The sequence below is a fragment of the Nilaparvata lugens genome, chromosome 2, assembly GCF_014356525.2.
Source record: "Nilaparvata lugens isolate BPH chromosome 2, ASM1435652v1, whole genome shotgun sequence".
Taxonomy (NCBI): Eukaryota; Metazoa; Arthropoda; class Insecta; order Hemiptera; family Delphacidae; genus Nilaparvata; species Nilaparvata lugens.
This window is the reverse complement of record NC_052505.1, coordinates 25,406,105-25,420,771: the sequence shown is the minus strand read 5'-3', so window position 1 is coordinate 25,420,771 and position 14,667 is coordinate 25,406,105. Positions and strand designations below refer to the sequence as shown.

The 14,667-nt window shown below is 34.3% G+C and overlaps 2 protein-coding genes across 2 annotated transcripts in view; one reads left to right on the top strand and one right to left on the bottom strand.

Annotated features, from left to right (window-relative positions):
- Positions 1-4,483, bottom strand: part of LOC111045012 (Werner syndrome ATP-dependent helicase homolog) — a 32,773-nt gene extending 28,290 nt beyond the window's left edge. Inside the window, exons 1-3 of the mRNA XM_039420026.1 lie at positions 4,201-4,483; positions 3,867-3,961; positions 2,457-2,600 (exon numbers count right to left, since the gene is read on the bottom strand). Of these exons, the coding sequence (XP_039275960.1) occupies positions 2,457-2,600; positions 3,867-3,961; positions 4,201-4,210 (249 nt within the window). The 5' untranslated portion in view covers positions 4,211-4,483. The remainder of the gene's footprint in view (positions 1-2,456; positions 2,601-3,866; positions 3,962-4,200) is intronic.
- A 3,459-nt stretch (positions 4,484-7,942) lies between these two features.
- LOC111044999 overlaps positions 7,943-14,667 on the top strand; it is a 187,012-nt gene continuing 180,287 nt past the window's right edge. Inside the window, 1 exon segment of the mRNA XM_039420886.1 lies at positions 7,943-8,387. The gene's annotated coding sequence lies outside the window, so the exon portion shown is untranslated.

Sequence of the window (14,667 nt, the reverse complement as noted above, 5' to 3'; positions counted from 1 at the left end):
CTGTCTCATTTCCGAAACTCATTTCACCAAAGAATCCTACTTTAAAATTAGAGGGTACAAAACGTACCATGCCATACATCCCAACAACAGCGCTAGAGGCGGAAGTGCGGTTATTGTAAGAGAAGAGCTAAACCATCACGAGTTCAAGAAGATAGAATTGCAGGAGTTCCAGTCGATTTCAATCAAAGTCAAACTTATCGGTAGACCATCTGGTACGATCACAATTGGAGCCGTCTACTGTCCACCACGATTTAATTTGAAGAAGATAGAATATATTGATTTCCTAAGCAACTTCACAGGGAAATTTATCATAGGAGGAGACTTCAATTCAAAGAATACACAATGGGGGTCCCGACTGACCACAACTAAAGGAAAGGAGCTATTACTGGCTGTTAATGAATACCACTGCGATGTTCACTCAACAAGGAAACCAACTTACTGGCCAACAGACAAAACAAAAATTCCAGACCTGATAGATTTTTCATCACAAAAAATATTTCACCAAACTGTGTTGAAGTTGAAGAAAAATTTGATCTCAACTCTGACCATTCGCCAATAGTTTTGACAATGCACAGTGCAGCTGTTAAAAAAGAAATGCCACCTAGACTCATCAACAGGTACACAGATTTAGAAACTTTTAAAAATATGATAGACTCTAGAATAGACTTGAACACATCTCTGCAAACTATAGATGAACTAGAAACTGAAGTCCAGGAGTTTGTAATCAATATCCAACAATGTGCCTGGGAAAATACACCACTACTTCAAAGCAGGATTTTCAAAGGTAATTGCTATCCTGTAGCGGTAAGAGAGTTGATAGAAAAAAGAAGAAGAACAAGAAGATCATGGCAATCAACAAGAAATCCAAGAATTAAAACAGAACTTAATAGAATTACTAATGAACTGAGAAAGATGATACAGGATGTAAAACAACATGATATCAATAAATACTTAGAAGAGTTAACCAATGAGTCTACTACAAATTTTTCATTATGGAGATCAACCAGGAAACTGAAGAGACCTCTTGAACAAGTTACACCGATAAGGAAGAATCAAGATTGCTGGGCAAGGAGCAATAAAGAGAAAGCCGATTTGTTTGCTGATCATCTGGAAAAGGTTTTCTCACCTCATGAGGAAACAATTATAGATGAGAATCCTCATCATCTTGGAGCAGGAGTTATCACTCCAACATCGCCAAGGGAGGTAGAATATGAGATTAAAAATTTGAGCAGAAAGAAAACGCCAGGTTTCGACTTAATAACTGGAGAGATTCTACAGGAGCTCCCAAGAAAAGCAATTGTGAAGCTATGCCATCTCTTCAACGCTTCATTCCGATTGAAATATGTGCCAAGTTTCTGGAAGGTAGCCGATGTCATCATGATACCAAAACCTGGAAAGCCACCACATGATGTAACCTCGTATAGGCCAATTTCACTACTGCCAGTAATATCAAAATTATTTGAGAAACTTCTACTGAAAAGATTAAAGCCTTATCTGGATGATAATGGATTAATACCAACCCATCAATTCGGATTTCGAGATAAACATAGTACAATAGATCAGGTGCACAGAATAACAAATATTATTGAAAATACATTGGAGGAAAAGAAAGTTTGCTCTGCAATTTCCTTGATGTAGCACAGGCTTTCGACAAAGTATGGCATTCAGGATTGTGCTACAAAATGAACCAGTTCTTACCAACAGAATACAGTCTGATACTGAAATCATATCTTCAAGACCGTTATTTCAGGATAAAACAAGATGATGCTTTTTCATCTCTCAGAGAAATCAGGGCTGGAGTTCCTCAAGGAAGTGTACTGGGTCCCCTCTTGTACCTCCTATACACATCTGATATACCTCAACCCGAAAACGTAACAGTAGCAACATTTGCTGATGACACAGCAGTTTTATCAGTTGGTGAAACTGTTGAAGTTTCTACAGAGAAATTGCAGGTGGCAGTCAACAGAATAAATGTTTGGACAAAACACTGGCTTATAAAATTGAATGAAGCAAAATCAGTTCAAGTCAACTTTACAAACAGAAGAGTTCAATATATCCCCTTAACACTCAATGGGAATATTGTACCCTACTCCAACACTGCAAAGTATCTAGGCATGACGCTGGATGCCAAGCTTAGATGGAAGGAGCATGTGAAGAAGAAAAGAGAACAACTTGGCATAAAATTCCATAAAATGTACTGGCTACTTGGGAGGACATCAAAGTTGTCAAATTATAACAAATTGCTTCTCTACAAGCAGATTCTCAAGCCGGTGTGGACCTACGGAATTCAACTCTGGGGCTGCACCCGACCATCCAATATCGACATCATCCAGCGCTTCCAGAACAAAGTACTCAGAAGTTGTGTAGACGCTCCTTGGTACATCAGGAACTCTGATCTCCACCGCGACCTGGGAGTGGCGACAGTCATCAGTGAAATCCAAAGATTTGCAGAAAACCGTGAGCGATAGCACTTGGTCCTGCATCAATGATATCAATGGTGAGATAACAAGTGTTATAGCATTTAAATAGACGGCAGGATATTGATAACATAAACTCTTTCCGTGTCCAGTAGCCATCACAACGCATTGATCATGATCTCCCTGCAATTACAATACAGTATAACAAACAAAAAATCTAGAAATTTATAGGAAAAATGGATGTTGAAATTTTATTTAAAGTATGAAGTTTATATAATATTGTAAATCGATCAAATCAAATTCTTAATTTACACATTGTTGCACGAGTTAATTGTAACAAATAGTGTATCGTATTATCTGAATTAGGCTACATTTCTCTTCACCAATACCTGCAAGATCGGAAGAGGTGCGTCAAGAGTTACAACTGATTAATTTTCTCATTACGACTATCGAGATCAGCATGGATTGAAAAAGGCCTACCAAGTCGTCCAGGAAATATTCCTGAATAGAATAAAATAGCGTTCTCCTAAGCCAACAATCATTAAAATATAAAAAACATCAAACATGTATGCTATACAGTTGGCCACTACCTACATCAATCATATATAAAAATAGTATAATTGGTGAGTTTTCTGATATTATAAAGTTTCATTATCAAAAAAATCGTCAACACCGTAAAATGTCCCTTTTACCAAAAATGAGAGAACATCCATTTTGAAAAAATCGCTATTTAAACTTTCATTGCAGATGGTTACCGGTAACATAATTTATTCTCAAAAGTTTTGACCTATGTGAAACAACACACACATTTCCCTTGCCTCTAGTACTGTATTAATTGGTGAACCTGTAAGTTTCTTGTAAACTTTCCCTTATAATATGTTTGCAAAAGTACCTAGTTATAGATGCAAAGCACAGTCACGAAAGCTTCTCTACAAGATTGATCAAAACTAAAATCAGTAAACTAGTAAATGTTGTGGTGTGTCTTTCAAACTCTTTCCACAAGATGGTCCTGGGACTTATGTTAAAAAAAATATTAAAAGTCAAATTTAATCAATTTTCTTATTATTTTTTCTCAGTGCATACTGATACAACTTGATATTTACGTGAATAATGAGAAATCTAAACTGAATATTTGGTGAGCAAAATTATAAGCATTGCCTTATGCTGTCTATTTTGAAAAACTGATGGTTAAGTTTTGATCCGTAAATTATTAAAAAAAATTATAGAAATACGCCTTATATTTACAGCAAAGGTTCTTCTTTTGGTTGTTTGATAGTAACTTATTAGTTGAGAGAGATGAACCTTTTGTCTGCAATCTACATCTACAACATAGCTTATTCTTCTGTTGATGAATACTCTTTTTTTATTTATTACCAAGTAGTTTATGCAATGCATTTTAGATAATTGTAGAATATAAAAAAATATATTAGGATAAGTCTAGGAGCTTACCTTGAGAATGGCATTGATGATCTTCCATTGCATTGGTCTAAATTGCGAATGGCCAAAATGCTTTTTCAAAAAAGCTAAATGGTTTGGTCCTGGTTCTGAAACGGAACAACGTATATATTTCAATGATTGATTCCTGATGAATAATCATGATTGTTGAGTACTAGAGTTGAGAGTAATAAAATAGAAAAGAAACAAAAAAATGTTGTCAAACTAAGCACACAACATTGGTCATTGACAACAATAACAAACACAGCGGTATTCTTTTCATATATAGAATCGGACAAAACATTCAAAATGAATGAATCATAATAAAAAACTACAAATGTTTACATACCTTGATCCATGGTATATCTTTGATAGGAATTATATTTAAATATAAAATTTAGTACCTAAACAAAAATAAAGCTAAGTAAGGTTATGCATGTGGTTATAGGTTATGAAGTAAGAAAGCATTGTTTACAAAAGAAAACTTCAATTATTTAGAACTACGTGGTGAACAGTGACCATAAATTTTTAGTAAAATATATTACAGCATTTTTCAAAAAATAACGAGTTTTTAAACGTTTTTGAGTAATATAACAGAGATGGGACTGCAAATTCAAAACATCACCGAAAGAAAGTCAGTACAGTATTGAAGTCGAACAGCTGTTTGAAATGAAATTAGAAGGCGGGAAATGAAATCGGTGTCATTACCTTTTTAATTTTTGTAACACATTCAACTGATAAAATCGATTTGTTTCAAAAATGAAATGAGAGATTATTCCTTCTTATGAATATTATGCTTCCTGCTATTTTATTTTCTCCAAACACAGCGTTATTACAATAAAATCACATAATATTGTGTTTTTAGGTTGGCAGCACGATTGGCTTCTACATATTCAATTTTGCGTCAAATTCCTGTAGGCCTAGTTTCCATCTCCAAAATTCAAAATCACACAGGATCATATTTTGATAATCAGTATAATTTTTTATGTTCAGTAACTTATAGGATAAAACTATTATGGAACATAACTATACAGTATGTAAGAAAGGATCAAATTTGGAGAGAAAACATGCACAAAGGTGAAATATTTGAGACACTGTGCGAATGATTTCTCTTTGCTCATAAACCAGAGAACTTGTAAGTTGATATTTAAAAAAATTATTTATTATTATGTTAAGTTTATCTTCCAATGTTTAATATCATGAATAACTACATATTTTCTGACGAACGATTATGTGAGACATAATGTTACACAGAAATTAAGTAAAAGTAATGCAATCATGCATATCACTTGTGCGTTGTCCTTGGTTGATTTAAAGGGCGGGATGATAATCAGATTTCCAGTGCCAGTCAAAATGTTTCGAAATTTTTCAAAGTAGGCTCACTTGAAAACTGTTTTTCCTAAGGTACATAATGCACTCATAAATTGCAGGCGTGTACCTACGGTTAACTGGGAGGATGATGATAATTGATGAGTTATTGTTTTTAAAATGTGTTACATCATTAGTTGATGAGAAGGGGTTGCCAATTCAATGAACAATATTTTTTTGTTTGGTTAAATCAAAAATCGTAGTTAGCCTATATGTTTAAAGTAGTACGTTATTTCCATGAAGATATTGAAAAATATACTGCTAAGCGCTCTTTGTGAGAATTTGGTCCTCCTATTTGTTTCAATTTCCAGTTTTGTATTATATCCCACATTATAACACACACACAATGTAACTTCACATCATAACTTCAGCAGAATAATTTTTTTAGCGTCGAATACCTTTATTAGAATATGAATATGTCAGCCAGGTTGAGAATGAAATCAGTCCTGGCTGCCTAAAAGCAGTCGTTAGGTCATGTCAGAGGCCCTGAAATTGATCAGGTGCTACCTGAAAACTTTGACACCAGACATGGCCAGCCAGGTCACTCGATTTTATTGTTACGATTATCCATGATTCAGTAAATCACATTATTTTTTAATGTGGTGACTTGCAAAAATGGATTTCCTCAGAAATGATAGAAATTTTTTGTGACATCAAGTTGAAGACGGTCCTACTGTACCTATATTGGAAAATGAATAAATAAGTATTTTTCTATAAAGTGAATTCGACGATTTATCTAATCTTTATAGTACCGCAGACATACAGTTTTTATTTGTTCACTATAACCATAGAAGAATAGAATCAAACAGAATATCGTCTTTCAATCAATCAATAATTTTATTCAATTCAACACAATATACATAGAAGAAATTAATGAAAATATAAAAATCACAATAAAAATAATACAGCTTTTATTCGATCACTATAACAATAGAAAAATAGAACCAAGCAGAATATTGTCTTTAATCAATCAATAATTTTATTTAATTCAACACAATACATAGAAAAAATTGAAATAGAAAAAAATCACAATTAAAAATAAATTTAAAATAAAATACAAAAACAATTATAATGGTTTCCCATGTAATAGGCAGGTAGAGGGCATAAAAGTAAGGAATGAAGTATAACATTTACAGTGAATATCATAAGCTTTAAAAAGTTTATCAATATAAATATAAAAATGGTGAAATATCTTTAATAAATAACAACAATTCTATCAGAGCTGTTTAGAACTGCTATTATGTTGACATCCCACCTATGCGTTGTGCTACACTAATGAAATGAGATGAAAGAATGATCAAGTAGCCATGTGCTTGTTGGGAGTCGAACCCAAGACTCGTCCGACTGGGTCTTATCAAATATTAATGCTTAGGACACAGTTTTCATGCGGCTTTCCGATCATATTTAGGCAAACGACTGTATTACAGCGAAGTAGACAACGGATTTGAATGTGACAAGCCTCACCAGTCACTGACTGTTCTTTCTTTCATAAATAATGACCCTTTCCATCACCTCCACTTCACCCCACAGCAGAATCGAACATGAGTCTGAAAGGAAAGCTGCATGATAAGTGTGTACCTGGCTCTTTTCTTCTGAGCTATTTCATAATTGTAGTATTATGAAGTTCTATTCAAATTTATATAATATCAATCATAAAAGAACAGCAACAAATCTACAAAATGACTATTCCGGATCTCATAGATCATTGTTTAAGATATTCATATCAAACTTGAATTTAAAAAAAACATTTTTGAAGTGAAAATACACTTACTTTTGTAGTGACGATCATTTCGACCTGTTGTTGGTCATCATCAGACTGATGATGACCGTCTGATGATGGACCAGTCTGATGATGACCAACAACAGGTCGAAACGATCGTCACTACAAAAGTAAGTGTATTTTCACTTCAAAAATGTTTTTTTAAATTCAAGTTTAATTTTAACAGTGAAAAAGTATGGATATACAACAGAATATTCATATCATCACATAAGTTAAGAATCTGCTCATCAAGTTCTTTAAATTGATGCATCATGTTCATCAATTCTACAAACCTACAAACTTTTAGACAAAACCTTCAATTCTACAAAACTCACATCTGTAAATCCTCCTCATAAGTTTTCTCTTGTTGTACCATTAGTCTATACAAAATCACTTAAGACATCTTAAGACATTCTGATCATCTCATAAGCCAACAATCTCTTCATCACATTTTTCATAAATGATGGAAAACCAAACATGATATGACAGAACAATATTACTGTGTCATTTATGTAGTCCATTTTGTAAAAAAAATACATATTGCACAAATTGTTTTTGAAGTCATTCTTCATGTCTCCTCATAAGTCATGACTGAATAATCTCAGTTTTCATGTATTATGTATGTACTGTATCTGTATTAATAATTAATTTTACAAAAAACAACTACAATTCTTCAAAATTATTTCTCCAAAGAATCAGAGACGGTTTTCCATATTTCACGAAAAATTTTCCACTTCAATGTTTCCTTTCCAACTAGCCGCAATCTTGCAGTCAGCTGTTGCTGTTGCTTTGGTGGGGAGGGGGTCTACAGTGCACTCTCACTCTCAACAACTGGACCCCAGCAACAAGGTTAATGAATTTCTATTGATTTTACAAACAGTCTCGTAGCGCGCTCCCGCCACCGCGGGGATATTTCGAGTCGTCACGTTGGTATCGTGATAGTATACGATAAGAAGCGAGGGTGGCCCTGCGATGACAGGACAGGGACAGGAGTTCAGTGCACAACGTGATATCCTTCAACACCGCATCCCTGCGTTTGTTTGTTAGTTTTCCGGTCGGTTTTTTAGAGAAACATAATTGCGTCCCCACTGTTTTAACGGTGGATGTACAAGGTCGTTACGTTACGTTTTCGGCATGTGCACGCGCGTATGGGAGAGCTGACTGCGTGCGATCTACTCCTACTACTACTGTCTCAGTCTTCATTCAGAAGTTCTAGTGATTATAGACCTACTGTTGACTGTTCGTCTTCGTTTTGTAGAACCGTTCGTTTATCAGTGTTTGTTGTTTGTGTATTAGAATGTTACTCGTGAACTGTCCACTTCAAACTCTTCTCACAATAATAATTACTAAGCTCGACTCCAACAAACCTTCTCAATAATCATCAACTGATAACACACACACTTCGACCGGTATGCTACTGTTTTTTTCATGTGTAGCTTATTATCAGTAACTACTCTGTGTCTTATTCTTATCTCACGCATGTTTCATTTAACAAACTCATTCATTTGTAGTGTGAAACGTGTCCGTACACGTATTATTGTTGCAGTAGAATGCTGTCTGCAGCATAGATATCGATCTGTTTACATCCCCCAATGTCAGAGTGGTAGAGAGGTTATGTTGTTATCGTGGTCTCTGTTGCTCTTGTGGCAGAGATATAGAGAGAGAGTGTGTTATCAACCAGGAAAAAGGTAGCTTGTCGCTTGTGATTTTTCTACGAACAAGCAGTCATCAGCAATGTCATTTGAAGTCTTGGAATGATAATATATTATGCTTGTTGATGTTACCTACTTGAAACTTCGCAGTTCGAGAAGGATTGGAAAATTCACATCTATATACTCCATGATAGTCTCATAGGGAAAAAAGATTTACGAAAATTTTGATTTAATGGATAAAATGTGAGCTAGGAAAAGAGTAACCAGCCAAAATAAATCCTACAAATATGTACATTATAGGAGTGTATATGGCTACACTTTTTCAATAATGTGACATGAGCTACAGAAATTATTATCACTCAGTATAAAGTAGCTATAGATGTACAGAAATGTGAATGGATATTAGCTGCTAAAAACACTGGCAGATTTTTTGTTTAGGTATTAAAATATTTAACATTCCAATAAGAGGAGACGTACAAGGCATTTGGGGACTTAAGCAAGAAAATGAGATTTCCACTAACTTTTTTACGAAAAATCTATTTAGCGATAAAGTTTTCCCGCCAAAAATGTCGAGATTAAGGCGGGATGCACACCGGAGAAACGCATTTCGTGAAGCCCTCCTTCATGAAACTTGTTTCATGCAATCCGTTTCACTCGAGCATGCATACAAAAAAGACGTTCCCTGCCTTAATCTTATCAGTCGATTACAAGCAACTTTCGTTTCGTTTCCAGAAACTTTTTTCACGAAACGCGTTTCTCCGGTATGCATCCGCCTAAGATGTTTCGTGAGCGCGCCTGACTTTCATTAGAAGTATTCTGTTATTAAGTAAAAATTTGGTTATAATCCGTAATGATATTGCTGCTTCTTATTCAGAATATTATAATGTCTATAAGATAAAACATTTTACATTAGGCTAAACTATATCGTATTGAGATTATCTATTTTATTGGTAAGTATTCACTTCTAAGTTATATTAGGCTATAGGGCTACTGAAATTATTGAAACATAATAGAAGTTATCCAGTACCCTTTTTATTTTGTAATAAACGGTACATATTTCATCTTGAGGTTTCTTACTGATAAATGACAACACTGACGATGTGACAGAAAATTTGAATCATACGTACATTTTGAAGAATGAAAAGGAATGACAATGTAACACTCATACTATAATATAATGCAGTGTGAAACTTGGTGCCAATTTCACTCTATTCGTAATGCAGGAATGTTTACACTCTATTCAGAGCTGTAAAATTTTTTGAATCCATAATCACCGAGAACAATAATTCATTATGCAACGAACCCGAATTTTTCTCATCCATGTTTCACCAATGTTTTCAAAGTACTTATAGCCAAGCCCTACCAAGCCTTTTCTCATACCTGAATAATTTCACAATAATTGCATTGGCGCGTCGGTTATAACACTTTGATATTTTTACAAAATATTCTCAAGGACAAACACATACAACGTTACTTCAATAACGATAAGGATGCTGATTATTACTAGTATAATTCAAGTGGACCGCATATCAATGAGATGTAAAAACGTGTTCAATAGCTGATCATTGAGATTCACTTCACTTTGTCAGCATTTCTTGTAAATAACAACAATACTTCCCATTTGACCAATGCTGACATTTAGACGGCATTTTACAAACTAGTTTGTTCTGCACATAAAGATAGATCGTAGTTTATTGGCTTCATAATTTTTTTCGAAAAATATACTCTACGATCTATGTTGTGTTAGGATGATGGTGATGTGTCAATCATTATGTGAAACGCTGGGATGGAATTACACAAAACTGAATAGATAATAATTCATGAATTAGTTACGCAACTGTTTGTGTGTGTTGTAGTGGAGCTTCAGAGCTCCATCCTATTCAATTCAATGTTTGTATGCGGCCTCTTGTTTGTTATTCATCAACTGCTTGCTCAGAGATCATCTCTTCATCATCACTCATCTCTCTCACTCCTTCTCTTCATCGTCCATCGTCTTCTGTCTTCTCTCTGTGTTCTCTCACTCAGTTCACCAGATGTTTATCTATAATTTTTTAGCCCCAGGGGGGACCTCACGTTTCACATCTCTGTGAAGTGTAGATTCAATTTCGTGTAATGAACGTCTTCCTGCTATGCAACCATTAGATGATGTTAATACTCTAATGACATTTTTTCGTATAATAATCATGATCCAGATAAATTTTTCTCAATGATTCATAGTTCTAGAATATTATTAGGATGTATATTTATTTTGTATCATGTTATAAGCACAATGATACCGTAACTATGTTCAATTCTGATTGGTGGGTAACATCAGAGATGACATAAATAATAATATAGTTTTCTTTACTCTATGGTAACATTATGTTATCCTGTTATGAAAATTGCGTAAAACTTGAATCTCTTCGATTTCTATACTGTTTTGTATTTCTATATATTTGCATCAATACGCAGCAAACAGATATAATTCTCAAGGAGGATGAGATAATAATTTCTACAAAACCAGTACATTAATCATTTTGATAATAAAACCAGCTACTGAAATAACCCGTGCAGCTATTTGATGTACTTTAAAACAATTCAGGTCTTGAACAAATATAATAGGATGTAGGTGTTATTATTCTCTTTGATTTTACTAAGCTAAAATGGTTTTGCACATTGTAGGGACTCCCAAATATATGTGAAATAGTTTATAAGGATCGCTGCCAGTTGTAAGTGAATGCCACTAGCGAGTGTCCGCAAGCACACGAGCGTGCGTGCACTTGCTCGTGACCCTTTCTGTACTGTCTTTTTGAACGAGGACGACCTTTGCGAAGATCCCTTGCAATGCTAAGGGCGCCCTTCAATGACGACCCTCATCGAACAACTAGACAGAGGCTCTTTGTTTTATTCGCTTTGTCCTCGATAGTAGTTTTTGTATTAGTATGAAATTGGAGGGTATTACAGGTGGATTCTTATTTTACTTTCCTTGCCCTACTACCATAGGTAAGGAAAGTATTGCTTTCCAAAAAAAATTAAGGTACCCCAATTTCAAGTTTTCTATACGTTTCAAGGTCCCCTGAGTCCAAAAACATGATTTTTGGGTATTGGTCTGTGTGTGTGTATGTGTGTATGTGTGTGTGTGTATGTGTGTGTGTGTATGTCTGTGAACACGATAACTCCATTCCTAATTAACCGATCGACTTGAAATTTTAAACTTAAGGTCCCTATACCATGAGGACCCGACAATAAGAAATTCAATAAAATTCAATTCAAGATGGCGGAAAAAATGGCGGATAATTACTAAAAAACCATGTTTTTCACGTTTTTCTCGAAAATGGCTCTAACGATTTTCTTCAAATTTATATCATGAATAGCTATTTATAAGCCCTATAAACTAGCATAAGTCTCATTTCTGGGAAAATTTCAGGAGCTACGTAATATTCTTGAGAAAAATGGCGGAAAATGACTAAAAAACCATGTTTTTCACGGTTTTCTCGAAAACGGCTCCAACGATTTTCTTCAAATTCATACCATGGATAGCTATTTTTAAGCCCTATCAACTGGCATGAGTTTCATTTCTGGGAAAATTTCAGGAGCTCCGTAATATTCTTGAGAAAAATGGCGGATAATGACTAAAAATCCATGTTTTTCACCGTTTTCTCGAAAACTGCTCTAACGATTTACTTCAAATTCATACCATGGATAGATTGATCATAAGCACTATCAACTGGCATGAGTCTCATTTCTGGGAAAATTCCATGAGCTCCGTAATATTCTTGAGAAAAATGGCGGAAAATGACTAAAAAACCATGTTTTTCACGGTTTTCTCGAAAACGGCTCCAACGATTTTCTTCAAATTCATACCATGGATAGCTATTTTTAAGCCCTATCAACTGGCATAAGTTTCATTTCTGGGAAAATTTCAGGAGCTCCGTAATATTCTTGAGAAAAATGGCGGATAATGACCAAAAACCAGGTTTTTCACGGTTTTCTCGAAAACGGCTCTAACGATTTTCTTCAAATTCAAGCCATGGGTAGCTATTCATAAGTCCTATCAAATGACATGAGTTTTTTCCTTGGAAAATTGCAGGAGCTCCGTAATATTCTTGAGAAAAATGGCGGATAATTACTAAAAAACCATGTTTTTCACGATTTTTTCAAAATAACTTGACCGATTTTTTTCAAATTCATACTCTGTATAGTTATTTATCAGCTCTATTAACTGGCATGAGACTCCTTTCTGGGAAACTAATGGGGGGTCCACCCCATCCTTGAGAAATGGACTTTGTAGGTAGGTAGGTAGAGCAGTTCATAAAAAGAACACATAGTCGAGATATTTCATCTGTAGAACAGCTGTTTTGACGACTTTAAAAAAATGACGACTAAAAAATCATTGAATTTCACAATTTACACAAAGGAAAAAGTACTCTGAAAACAATTATATATACACATATACAAAAGTCTGATCGTAGTTTCGAATATGAGCAAGGAAAGTTGTGTGAGTGTACCACACCAGATTTTTTGTTGATGAATTCGTCATTTGAATGATTAATTCTTGGTCGACTAGACTGAGGCTCTTTATTTCATCTATTTTTATCTCTTTGTTCTTGATATTTGTCTCTTCTTCCAATTTATGATAGTTTCAAAGGAGCTGTGTATTACAGGTGGATTCATGTGGACCCACATCATAGTTTTGATTTGATTTATAGTTATTTTAAAATTCAAATTTCAAATTTGAATTGAAGTTTATATCTACAAAATCATGTTTAAACGATTATCAAACACAATACAAAATTTTCGGAATCCCCCTACAAGACTTACATCTACATCCATCCCCTTTATCTGTGTGTGAGGGGGAGGAGGAGAAATGGTCATGATATGACTAATAAAGAATATTTGTTTTATAAGAAAAGCTTTTGTATTAATCATTTGTCTACAAAAATATGGGAGCACAAGGTAAAATCCCAAAAATTGCTCCCCAATCAAGAGAATTACAATGAACAGAATACCAAGAAGGTGCCATAATACATTACACAATAAACACAATTATTGTCACTTTGTAGCAGAAAGAAAATGGAATTTGATTGGATAGGAAGGCTATAATTTATTATTTCAATGGTTTAATACGTGGTGAAAAACTCTACTTTTTAAGTCATCGTTGAACGATTGGGTAAACATTTTCAAGTCGTATTTGTGGGGATAGAAAAGGAAAATATCAATATTTAATTTTCTCTACATTGCGGCTAGTACGGTATATTGTGGGTGGATGGTGGGATCATGATTTGTGTAGATGATTCAATGGAATAATAAATTAATAAATTATCAATTAGTTTCTTCAATGAACCTAATAATAGACCTACTTACAAGATTTCAATTGACTTGAGTTTTAAGTTGCATGGTCATTATCCAAGTCTCATGCCAGGTGAACAGAATTTTAATTTTTCTATGAAGTACTACATGAATTGGAAATCAATTTTAGACACATTTGTAGAATGGATATAATACGTAGTAAGGTAAACTCATATATCTAACGATTTTATCATCACTACCGACGTTTATTGAGAGCATGATATCGAGTTGATTCTAATTTTCCATTTGGTTTGATAGCTTTTACCGCTATCACTTCTGACAGAAAGATAAACGCTTGTACTTCACCTTATTTTATTTCAATGTCAAGGTCTAATAGCAGCTATCTCACTCTTTGAGCTATGGAATAAAACTGTTGAAATCCATTCAAGAAATCGAAATTCACCAACTTCAATAAACTTGAAGTCTATTCTCGAGGCTATAAATAATCATGATCCATTCATAATCATTGAGAAGGAAAAAATGTAGATGAGATTTTTACCCTGAACACTCGACTGATCTTCTATCTGTCTGTTTGAAGTTGAATAGCCTTTTATCATTCATCTGAAGAAACAGATTTGAAGTTTCAAGAGTTATTTAATTGAAAAATAGTGAAATAGCTGAAAGATGTGAAGTAGTTGCTATTTAAGCTATAAGGCGGTCAGTGATCTTCCACTAGAGAACCACCCTCTCTTTTACCTCTTCCATCTTC